The 12,188-nt window shown below is 45.4% G+C and overlaps 1 protein-coding gene across 1 annotated transcript in view; it reads right to left on the bottom strand.

The window, feature by feature from the left end:
• The window catches only part of LOC119166853 (dihydrolipoyllysine-residue succinyltransferase component of 2-oxoglutarate dehydrogenase complex, mitochondrial), a 49,085-nt gene extending 37,810 nt beyond the window's left edge, over window positions 1-11,275 (bottom strand). The window contains exons 1-3 of the mRNA XM_037418226.2: window positions 11,170-11,275; window positions 8,134-8,167; window positions 872-914 (exon numbers count right to left, since the gene is read on the bottom strand). Coding sequence (XP_037274123.2) covers window positions 872-914; window positions 8,134-8,167; window positions 11,170-11,259 — 167 coding nt within the window. The 5' untranslated portion in view covers window positions 11,260-11,275. The remainder of the gene's footprint in view (window positions 1-871; window positions 915-8,133; window positions 8,168-11,169) is intronic.
• Window positions 11,276-12,188: the final 913 nt, after the last annotated feature.

Raw genomic sequence — 12,188 nt, 5'->3', positions numbered from 1 at the left:
CACGACAAAGAAACAAAACTGAAGGGTGAGGTAGACTGGAGTGAAATTCTTGGCGAGCAATGACAAATGCGTTCCTCGGACGACAAGTGCGGAGATTGGTCGCGGCCATTCGGATACACCTAGCAAGTTCGATTTTTTTCTTTTGTCATCCAACGGCACACCTTTCATCAATTCGAACAGCGTGAGTACAAAGCGCCCCCACGCGCCCGCCGTACGCGACCGTCTACGTAGGAGAGGAGAACGCGGCGGAGTTCGGAGCTCGTCTAAAGCCGCCGCCTTTGAAGAGTTTCCAGGACCCTGTAAAGCTTGCTTCACCAAACGCATGTAAGCCATGCGGCAAAGTCTGCACAACGTCATAAAGGCGAAAAAAAAAAAAAAAAAAGAGAGGATACCAAAAGATGTAACGAAAACGACGACAGAATTGAGAAAATGACAAGTATAGCCGCGCCATTTCGGCGCTTCGGTAAACGTTAAAAAGTAAAAGTAACGCTAAAGTAATAGAGATAAGTCAGAACAGTTGCAAACATGTAGAGCAGGCTTCACCACAAACCTTATTGTTCTGCTGCATAGCCTACGCGTTAGGTAGGCGATTATGAGAACTGCAAAGACTGTGCTTAGAGCGTAGCGGAAGAATCGTTGTTGCGAATAGCGTCGTGTAGAGGAACTAGCGCTTTATTTATTCTATTTATCTCACTAAAAAAAACTTGGGTGATGATAGCGCGCGCGGGGTGGGAGGGTGGAGGTAGCAACAAGCCACTATTATGCCAGAACCGTCCAAGCGCAGCAGATTATTCTGACGTCGGGAACGCGGCGAAGTTCCCGAGAAAAAAAAAAAAAAACATGTGGACGAATCAGTCAAAAGGTCACTCACCGTGACGTGTGCTTGTGAACTTGCCTCTTCGGCGTTCTTGCAGCTGTAATTACAAAGAAAAAAAAAAGCATACACACACAGAACTTCCAGAGCAGTTGTCTAAATTTGCGCAACCATTCTTACTTTCTACGCAATGCAACTGAGGAAGTAGTACACCTTTCTCAAGTCTTATTGGACGCAATCGCACATTCACCGAATAAAACCCGAGCTCGACACGAACTTCATCGGACGAATCCGATGGCTATCGGCCCTTCGTCGGACCCGTTGTGCAACGGTTATCGAACTTTATCAACCTTACCACCAAACTCGATCAGACAACACACTCGTCGATATGTCTCTTTAGCACTTTTCCTCGATCTACTATCGGCGCAAATCGGACCCACATAACCACTCAGTAGCCCCGCCGCGGTGGTCTAGTGGCTAAGGTACTCGGCTGCTGACCCGCAGGTCGCGGGTTCAAATCCCGGCTGCGGCGGCTGCATTTCCGATGGAGGCGTAAATGTTGTAGGCCCGTGTGCTCAGATTTGGGTGCACGTTAAAGAACCCCAGGTGGTCGAAATCTCCAGAGCCCTCCACTACGGCGTCTCTCGTAATCATATGGTGGTTTTGGGACGTTAAACCCCACATATCAATCATAACCACTCAGTACTTTTCATCGTAGTCATCGTAATCGTCAATTCATCAATACATATCGGTTTCTTAACCATCAGTGGGTCTCGTAGCTTTGGCTGGGCACTCGTAAATCTGGGTGTTTTGTATATAACCACCATAGAGCCTATGTACGTACTAAAATAACTGAGAGCACGTCGTGAAATGCGTTACAATTAATGCATTAATAACGATAACGACGGAAAACCGCGCACGACACGGGCGCTGACACACCGCCTGTGTAGTGTACTTTCTTTTCTCGCTTGGTTTGGTTACAGTGTACTAGAAGAGTCTTCTAGTACACTGTAGTTTGGTTGCACTGGCCGTCGTGGCTACAGCGAAGATAGACTACGCAGCGGTCGCCCAGTGCGGTTCTGCGTATTCTGCAGTGCGTGTTCGCTGGGATTCACTAAACGCGGTAACAGCTTTTAGGGTAGTCACGAACGCTTGCGCTTCAATAAAAAAACAAAACAGAAACGAGTCGGAATTACGCGAGACCGACAACGTCAACGAGCCTCCGCCTCAGAAGTTTCCTGGCTACAACAGCTTGCGACTGATAATAGGATACCTCTTTTGATGACTCACACCAACATTCATTGTTGCGAAACACGCAAAATGGTGTAACATATAGCTTTGATTTCGACAGCTACAGCGTTCAGCATACGTTATGATGCACACAGCGTTTATTACTATTATTATTATTATTATTATTTAGTTTAAGTTAGCGCGTCACACCGAGGAGAATCAAAAGTGACAAAGAAAGACGCTCCTGCCGTTCTAGTTCATTGTAAATCCTGGTTTGTGCCAGCTCTGCTGTTCTTCAAGTACAACTTTTGTACAAGCACGACGAGCGCTGGCAGTGGTAGTGCGAGCCGGTAGTAAAACAGCAAGGAGAGAACAGAAAAGGGAGGGTACAAGTCTCAGATATTTAATTGGGTTAAGTCCCTGATACTTATTTGGAGCCGTCCACGTCCCCCAGAATTAATTCTGGGTCCTGCTTAGGGGTGGACCATGGAGGTCTGTTATCTCAAGAAGCGCAGCAACAAAGCTCGGTATATACTGGAAGCTGCGGAACTGGTAGCGCACTTCGCGATTCTGCCGTGACATACTTACACCCAACGCGCTTTTTTTCGTCACTTATAACGAGGCACGACGCGGAACGGCACGAACGTGCAGGCAAGGACTCGAATGTGAAAACAAACAAGCAAACAAAAGAGAGAGGAGGAGAAAACGAAGTCGCGAAATGACCGCGAACGCTGCTAACGATGACGGATGGGCAAAGGACCGAGACGACGGATTGGAAAGGAATATGACGTCAAAGGGGCGGGGAAGAAGAAGAAGCTTTCGAAGAAAAAAAATGAAGCGACACGTATCAGCGAAAAAAAAAAAGCTATCAAAATATACGAACGAAGTTAAAAAGTGCAGATGCGATGACTCGAGAAGTGTAATCACGCAAGAAGCAACTGCCGTTTTCCTACCCGCACGACACGCACACACACGAAACTTTCTTGCGGTGCCATCCTTCCTTATATACATATTTTTTCGTATACTGACACAGGATGCGCCACACCAGCCGCCTAGCGGCGCTGCAATCGGTGTGACGCGATTCATTCTCGTTAGGGGGCGCAGCTTGCCCACCCCAGGGCGGCGGCGCGCGCTAGGCATGCAGACGAAAGAGAGAGAGAGGCGACGCTGCATCATCCTTTCAAATTAGCGTCGCCGCGGTAATTAGAACAACAAAAACCGAGCCCCTTCCCTTATTCTGCTACGCCCCGAAGCTAAACAGAAGAAACCCTATAGCTACGCGCTGACCGACGCAGAGTAAACTTCCTTCCCCTCGCGACCACCATCGCACCGAGTCCGAGCAACTCGCGAGCTCGACACAAAGTTGTGCGCCGCGCGGGGTCTGCATACGCACGCGTGGCTTCTTGAGAAAGTGTCGTCGTCGCACCTTTTACCCTCATCAATCTAGGCGCAAAAAGTTGCCCGACTAAGCCTTAATTCTTCGCTAACGTCACGTCGCAAGTGTTCGTTGCAAGTGCGAAAAGATAGAGAGACAGATAGATAGATAGATAGATAGATAGATAGATAGATAGATAGACAGAGAGACAGACAGATAGATAGATAGGCAGATAGATAGATAGACAGATAGATAGATAGACAGATAGATAGGTAGATAGATAGACAGATAGATAGATAGACAGATAGATAGATAGATAGACAGACAGATAGATAGATAGACAGATAGATAGGTAGATAGATATAGATAGATAGATAGATAGATAGATAGATAGATAGATAGATAGATAGATAGATAGATAGATAGAAGAGGAAGAAACCGGACCGCGCGGCCGCCAGACAATGGCCGTCCCACGACCAGGCTCAGGCACTCACGTGGTGAATCCGTAACCTCGTGCAGTCAAAAAACGAGCAGATACGGGAAAAAAAATATACTTAACGAAGACGAAGAGAAAAATATATAACAGAATCATGCTTTATATGCTCATTAGGCAGATTAGACGCGCGGTCACAAAATACGGGTCGCCGCGCGCGGTTCACTGCGAATTGCTAACATTTGGCCTGCGCCACTCGTCTACAGATTACGCTATACGCGTAACGTGCGAAGCTGACGTTATACGTCAAAGAAGGTCTCGCGGTCTTGAATGCGAAGTATTCTGATATTAACGGCGAATGTCGTCAGTACGTGGCACGTGCATTCTTTAATTATTCACGCAGAGACGCCGGCCACTTTCCAGCGGCGCCGTTATCACACTGAAGCGGCTTAGCCGACACGTGGTCCGTGTTGGAGCACCGGTATACGTCAGGGAGCAGTGTATGTGACGTCACGTTCAGGCTACCAGTATCCTCCAGCGAAGTCATTCGCCGTAATGAATCCGTGCATAGTCGCGGTGCTCGGCTGCTGATCCGATATAAGGGAGTTTTAGAATACCGTTTGCAAGCGCTGCGGACGTTAAGGGCGCCGTAAAGAGCTTTAGAATAGCGTTTGCCCTGCTGCGAACCGCAACGCACGATCGCAGCGGCACCGTAACCTCGAAACCAGCGCTTGCGGGCCACACACATGCGGGCCGCCATCACCGCACACAATTTCTGATGTTTTGCGTGCGGTCCGGGAACACCGACTCGCGTTACGACGCATGCGCAGTGGCAACGACCGCACCGCAAGTGCTCGCGGTACGCTATTCTAAAGCTCCGTATAGTCACGGGTTCGAGTCCCGTGTCCGCGGCGGTCCCATTTCGATGGAGACGAAATGGCACAGGCCCGAGTACTGTGCGATGTAAGTGCACGTTGAAGAACACCAAACAGCCAAGATTTCCGGGCTCATAATCGTATGTTGGTCGAAGCAAGTAACCCCCCCCCCCCCCAGATATCGTTACTTTAGCGAAGTCGAACAGTGTCCTGCCATCAGCCCCAATCATCTCACGCGTGCCCGACTTTTACATCGACAGGATCGATATAACCGGGTGAACGTTATCGCAATCATGGGCCTCCGGAGTGGAAAGAGAGGGTGGCAACAGCATCGTGTCTCGCCCGAATGACGCGTCACAGAAAAGAAACGAAAGGTCCGTGCGACCTATGCACGTCACACCACTACTGATAACGGTTTAGGAATTACACCTCCGAGACCTTATCGTCCGGCCTGCCCTGCTATTGTTCACCAAAGGCCGAGGAGGAGCTCTCCGCTGATAGCGGCACGACCTGGTTTACGACAGGGCAGTTTGCCGCTTTCACGGGGTGACGCTTTTGTGACACCAGACGTAGAAATTATTACCCTTGCTTATAGTTTCTTTTGTACCTTATGTTGAGGGTAAAACGCCAGACATGCGTACTGCTGTCACGAGCAAAGGCATTGAAATACTTAACTTTTTTTAATGCTGTTACATTTTAGGCATTGATCGTCGCAATCGACGGAATACTGGCTGTTAACCTCGAAGAGTGAGGAGGCGCGATAGACAATGACGCACGAAGCCAAATTGATTGATATGTGGGGTTTAACGTCCCAAAACCACCACATGATTATGAGAGACGCCGTAGTGGAAGGCTCCAAAAATTTCGACCATCTGGGGTTCTTTAACGCGCACCCAAATCTGAGCACACGGGCCTACAGCATTTCCGCCTCCATCGGAAATGCAGCCGCCGCAGCTGGAATTAGATCCCGCGACATGCGGGTCAGCAGCCGAGTACCTCAGCCACTAGACCACCACGGCGGGGCAGGCACGCAGAAGACAAGGTCACGACGCTGTGCCCTTGTCGGTTTTCTTTTATGTCCTTGTCTATCACGCTAACTCACTCTTCATGCATGCAAACTAACTAGCCCACCAACGTGTTCTGTTAACCTTGTTTGATGTGCCAGTGGTATAAACAATGGCCAAACCTTAGTCATCCAAAGCAAAAAAAAATTAGGCGAGCTTATTAATTGACTTGGGCATCTGGTAGTTGCCTGGTAATTGACTTGGGCATCGTGCTTGAGATTTGCTTCTCCAAGTGCTGCAACAATCACAGCTGCTCACATTCTTTCAAGGAATTGAGTCAACTAAATTTCTTAAATTATCCTGACAGTTTATTGGTTATCATCTGAAGTAAAGTCATGGTCACACGTAATATGTATCCAATGTAACGGTTAGCTTGGACCAGAACCATCGATTTTTTTTTGTAGACGACATTTTACTGAATATGCAGAAAAACGGAAGTATGTGCCTTACCCAAAGTGCATAGAAGAGAAACAAGTGCGCGATTCTGTGCTAGTGCCAGTAAAAACTACTGGCAGAATATCCAATATTTCTACCTACCATTGTACATCACAGTAGCAGCTCATGTAAAAACACACAAGTGCCAGGACAGGAGATACTAAAGGCGTCCACGAAACACAACTTCTAAAATGTGCGACAAGGACCTGAGATGGCGAGGGTCACTATGTGAATTTGTTGTCATGACAACCACACTGAAGTCAATAGAAACGCTCCTAATATATCACACAGTCACCACGCACTCCATATCCTATACTTTATATGTAGTTGCACAAATCTCCTCACTTTCCTTTGTGTGCAACATTCTTGATCATTTCAGCTCACGAGTCTCATCTGTTCTACAGGACACAATATTAGGGCTCTTTACTGTGAATAAACAACACAATGTGATGAAGTGGTGTTAATGTTCATTTTTTTTACAGCTGAAGCACGAAAAAATGTGGACAACGGACGAAAGGGACAATGAGGACAAGCACAAACTAACTGTCCCGCTTCCACACCTAGCTTCATTTAATGCTCACGTTTGAATGTTGTTTGGGCATTATTCGATAGAGTTTCTGACAAATAATAACTCATATAAGCAAAATGATTCATTATTCATTTGAAAGGAAAAAAAAACCTTGCAATTTTTGTCAAACAATAAGCTTTCTCAAAAGACAGAATATCACATGTTTGCTGCAGCCTTCAAGAATGCTGGACTTGTGTTGGGGTCTGAGGCAACCTGCTGAGTAAACTGCATCAGAAAGTCTACAGTACCCCAAATTACAAGTGATTCGGTAAAAATCTTACAGCATCCACAAGGTCCAAAAATTCCACCATTAATCTTCCAAGCAAAAGTAAGAAAACCTCCATCAGCATTTCTATGACATATATAGCATCAACTCTGTAGCAGGCTGCAATGATACTGCAGGTTTTATGCCTCTATGTTAGACTCTGTTCATCAAAGACATTACAATGAAACAATTACCTTACGTGTGCTGTACAGGTCGATGCGAACATTTGTGCTATAAGGGACACTGCAGTAGCTGCTTCTCGATTAATCCTGACAGTAACAGGTTCTTCAATGTGCATGCAGTTCTCAGTGAACAATGGTCACTCAGTTTTCCTCAAACTGTGTTTTGTCTTTCATAAATAAGATCAGGTTCCACAGCAAAGCAACATATCAATCTACAACAGATACCGTCAAAAGAAAGCTGCCCACTAATTACTTGCATGGCTCCAGCAGCCCTAAAGTAGACAGACTCTTTTCATAGTACAACTTGATGATTAACTTTGAGAAAAGTTGTTGCGGTACACTTATCCAGACTTATATCTGCCACCATTTTGACTAGTAATAGAGCACTAGGTAAGCTTTAGCTCATACGTTCCCCCACAAGCGAAGCTATGCCAAATAAATTCAACAAAGTGACGTCAGAAAAAACTGCGCGACATTACACGTGGTAGCAGCAAGTGACACAAATCTCTTCATTTTCAATTCTTTATCGTTAAGTTTTTTGAATTACAACACTACTCACATGTGACATCAACTAGTTTTAATTGCAATCTTTAAACATACTAATAATAGTAACTTACGATGTTTTTACATTCCGAAACATGATATGGCTATGAGGCACATGATAGGGGGATCTCTGGCTTAATTTCAACCACTTGGAGTTCCTTAAGATCCAGCTACATATAATTACACTGATATTCTCACGTTTCGCTCCTGCTGAAAGCGTGGCCACCATGGCCAGGAAGTGAAACTGCGTTCATAAACTTAGCAGTACAATACCTTAAGCATTGAGCTGCCACTGTAAATAACCCTGCTAAATAAAGAGTTCTAAATATACTACAAGAAAAAGCCTTACTTGTACATGAGGTCAAATATCGCAGTTGTTGAATCTGTGAGAGATGGAGGAAATGAAAAGTTCTTACAATACAGATCAATCACTGCAGATACAGGTGAGCATGCAATCCAAGAATGTTAGCACAGTGTTAGCAGAGTGGTCGTTGGCAGAGATATTAGGCGGTAGTTAAACACGCTGGTATTCACCGAAAAAGAAAAATAGAGCCTGCACCCTGACAATATCTTAATCATTTTTTCTGCTTCAAGAAGCTGAAAGGTCAGTTTCTTCGTTCACAGTAATATCTACCTAAATATATGAATGGAAAGAAGGGGGATATGGAGGTATGAAGCGCTCCAAAAGTTTCAGGGGTTGAAGTGCGGGGTGTTCTTACAACTAAAGCTACGCCCCTGGTAGCGTGAGAATGTCCTGGCAGTGTTGTATCGATAGGTACCGGTGTGAAGTCTCTTAACATTTACAGGTACTTCATTCAAGGCAAAACTATGCAAGCTATGCAAGGAACAAAAAAAAATCAACATACGAGTAGAGGTACTTCTCACGAATCATTTTAGAAGCCACTACCACAAGAAATTGTGGTACAAGCAAAGGGCATGTCAACATCTATGGGCGATGCCTTTTACGACACTGCTCGGCAACTACAGATTTGGAACTTCCCCAAGAGCACCGTCACGAGCGAAGGTGAACATGCTCGTCATTATAGTTGGTTATAACTTGAGACATCCGAAGAGGCTCCTTTGCCTACGCGGCCAAAGCGTGGCCACCAACTGGCTCTGCGACTGAGAAACGAGTTCTGCTCATGCCCTCGGCAATTCTTTCCAAAGACCGTACAAACAATACAGCTCATGACGTCATTCTGGAATACACACCCGTAGGGGAGTCTGCCATTGAGGAAAAAAATTTCGTGGTGTTCGAAATATACATAGTAAGGTAAATATCGAGTCTCTCTCTGAAGGTTCACTCAACAATACCGGGCCTTTCTGAGGAACCTACAACACATACATTGTATGAGCTATGGAACACACGTCTCCTGCTTGTTGTGCAACATTTTGTTCACAAGTGTGCTATTGGTACCTGCGATAAAGCACTTGAAATGTTTGTTGTAGCCCTCTGACCGACAAACCCTCATTATGTACAAGGTCTGTCGGCAAAATAGAGACACTGGGCCTAGGAAAAATGATGTATTGGTCTATCAGTACATGCTATTAAAATTCTTTTGCATAATTTCCCTGGCTGTCTATAAACCACTTAGGCAAAGTTGGCTTCGAAGACCTCTCTCAGAGACTGCAACAGCCTGTCTAACGGTCAAACACCGTTCAAACAGTGACCTTTCATGATTCTGTCGAGCTTTGGGAATGGGAATAAGTGTGCCAGGCTCATAAATGGGCTCTAGATATTTTTTTTTTGCCAGATCATATCTCACTACTTTACAAACCCGGTTTATTGGGCAGAGCTCAGATTGTGTCTTAATTTAGGTTTTAACCAACTATAGAATGCGAGACACGTGCTTAAAAGACAGCAGGTCGTGTTGAGACCTGAAACGTGTGTGCTTTCCCAGAGCTCTTAGAACAATACAGTGAGCTTAGTTGTGGCTCTAGGAGGTCCAAAAGAGGAGTTGAAAAAAGGCTAGCCCATACACTGAAGCACCTGCTGTTAGATAGAAATTCAGTTTTGTGTGTTGGGATTTTAACCTCATGAACAGCTGGGCCGTGAGCCGTGCTGCGCCGGGATGTTTGGAAGTGAAAAATTCATACTTGTGTTGCCAAAGGCATTTCGTTATGTCTGTCACAATGCAGATTAGGCAGGCGTTTTTGCCTTATGGTCTCATAACAGTATCGCTGCAAGTCGGAATCGAACCGGTGACCTTGCACTCTGCACCGAATTGTACCAGATATCTAGGATCGTACTAGATATCTATAAAAACATATAACTTAAGCCGTTTGAACGCAGACTTTGTACACAAGTGGCGGCCTGTTGCCGCGAACAATGGTTTGGAAAGAATGCAAAAAGAGAGAGAGAGAAAAACAGATCGCCGCATTTCAATGACACATACCGCTGTCAGGGAACAGTTATTTGAAGGGTTACATTTGCCGAAAGTTCATGTCAGCATATTTAACATTGCGTACACTGCGGTACGTGCGTAAAACCAGTCACAGCAGTCTTATTTAGCTATTTCGTAATTAAAAAAGAAAGAGAAAAGTTTACGAAAGTTAGTTTCGACACATTTATTAAAGTGGGGAAAAAATGAAAAAGGATTAGTTGTATACACTCGTAGCGAGATGATCGTGCTTAAGAAGTTGGGACAGCTTGTGCGAAATAACGCGGAGTTCTACAGTTATAAATTCAGAAAATAACTAGGTTGCCCCCTTCCGTTTCGTAGGAGAATGCGGGTATTTTGATTCAATTCGGTAACTGCGGAACCGCGATATCAAGGCGCGCAGCAGTGTCAGAACGCGGTTAAATAAAATGTGGCTCGTGAATGCAGCGTTGTTTAGTGACAGAAATGGGCAAAGACACTTTAAAAACGTCGGGCATCTGGCGAGCAGCGGACTGGAACCGACAGCAGGTGGGAGTATTGATTGGTTCAGCTCGATAGTGTCGCGCACAAGCCAAGCTACGTTATATTTTATACGTGTGCACATTATCGAATAGCTTATACGTTGAACACCAAGCCCTGCATTGCTTTCGGACAACATACACGATCGCCCAGCATTGCGGTGAAAGTGGGAGCATGGGCGTCGAGTTTCCAAAGCGGCATCTCTACATTTTTATGCTCAAAACCGAGTCAAATTACCTGTAAAATACTTAGAGTCAGTGCACGCAGTATAAGCCAGTCGTAAATTTCAGCAGTCAAATCGAGGCTTACGCTAATTTTTTCCGGGGTTTGACGAAAAACAGCCAAGTAGGACACCTGAAGCGAGCATCTAAGGTCATTGCGGCATAGGAGGGCACCGCGCCGTTACAGCTGCTTGAAGGAGATTACGCAGTCGCAATGGAAGTGCTGGTACAAGAGGTTAGAGATAGGACATCGCCGTTTCTTACCTTTAAAGCGTCGTGACAATCGTTCACAACTTTTAACCGATAAATAACCCGCAGAGGGTTTCTGTTCAGAAAGGCCAAGAACGCCGCCATGTTGCTAAAGGTTACGGTTTAGTGCTAGCCGCATTTGCGTAAACGCATGCTCCTACTTTTTCAAAAATCAAAATAAACCTTTAAATAAGCAAATTTATATCTATTATTATTGTATGCAATCTAAAATAATAGAGTAAGAATATTATTTATTTGAACTTAAAAGCAACATGAGATTCAGAAATTGTCGTCTGGTACTTACCATCGCAACAGTACAGTAGGTGTTTGGTGTGATTGAATTTGTCCGTTCCTAACAATACTGGCACTGCGGCACGCTGAGGTATGTGTCAGATTTGACTGATATTTTCCACTGGTGGCAGCAGTCATAAATATATACCTAAACCACAATCCTAATTTTCATAATTTTGTAACGATACCACCACTCATTTCGATACAATGTGTAGATAAATGAGAACAGTAACAGGTAGAGATGCGCACGTTAACACGCACCATTAAAAAAAAACATCTTTGCAAGGAAGGTAATCAAACTTGATCCATCTGCGTAGCACAGAGAGTAGCGAGAAGTGTCGTGTGCGCTTGCTACCTTCGCTGAAATACGCTTCAGTGGTTCTAGCTGGCAACTATTGAATTGTAGCTGAACCTCTCTATTCACCACGACGCTGACACGCTTTCATAATCACTGGTAGCATTGAATCAGTCCAGTTTGTAGGAAGCACCAGAAGCAGTTCAACTGAAACTGTTGCACAGTATCCGAAATTGGCGATTCAACGCCGCTAGCGCCGCGGCACGGGTTGTTAAAACCATGACCTACTACACTCCTGACCTGCCCAGAGAGCACCTCTTCCAGCGCCCACGTTCTAGTTCATACCTTCTGCCGCTAGGGCCGTAACTTAGGAGCACTGTGGCGCTAGTCAGCACCTGTTCGCTGACGTCAGCTTGAGTGTTCGTGGTCATATTTCGGCCAACAGAGC

This window comes from Rhipicephalus microplus, chromosome 6 (genome assembly GCF_043290135.1).
Source record: "Rhipicephalus microplus isolate Deutch F79 chromosome 6, USDA_Rmic, whole genome shotgun sequence".
In the NCBI taxonomy this organism is placed as follows: domain Eukaryota; kingdom Metazoa; phylum Arthropoda; class Arachnida; order Ixodida; family Ixodidae; genus Rhipicephalus; species Rhipicephalus microplus.
The sequence above is the reverse complement of the archived record's forward strand: the minus strand, read 5'-3'. Positions and strand labels throughout refer to the sequence as shown.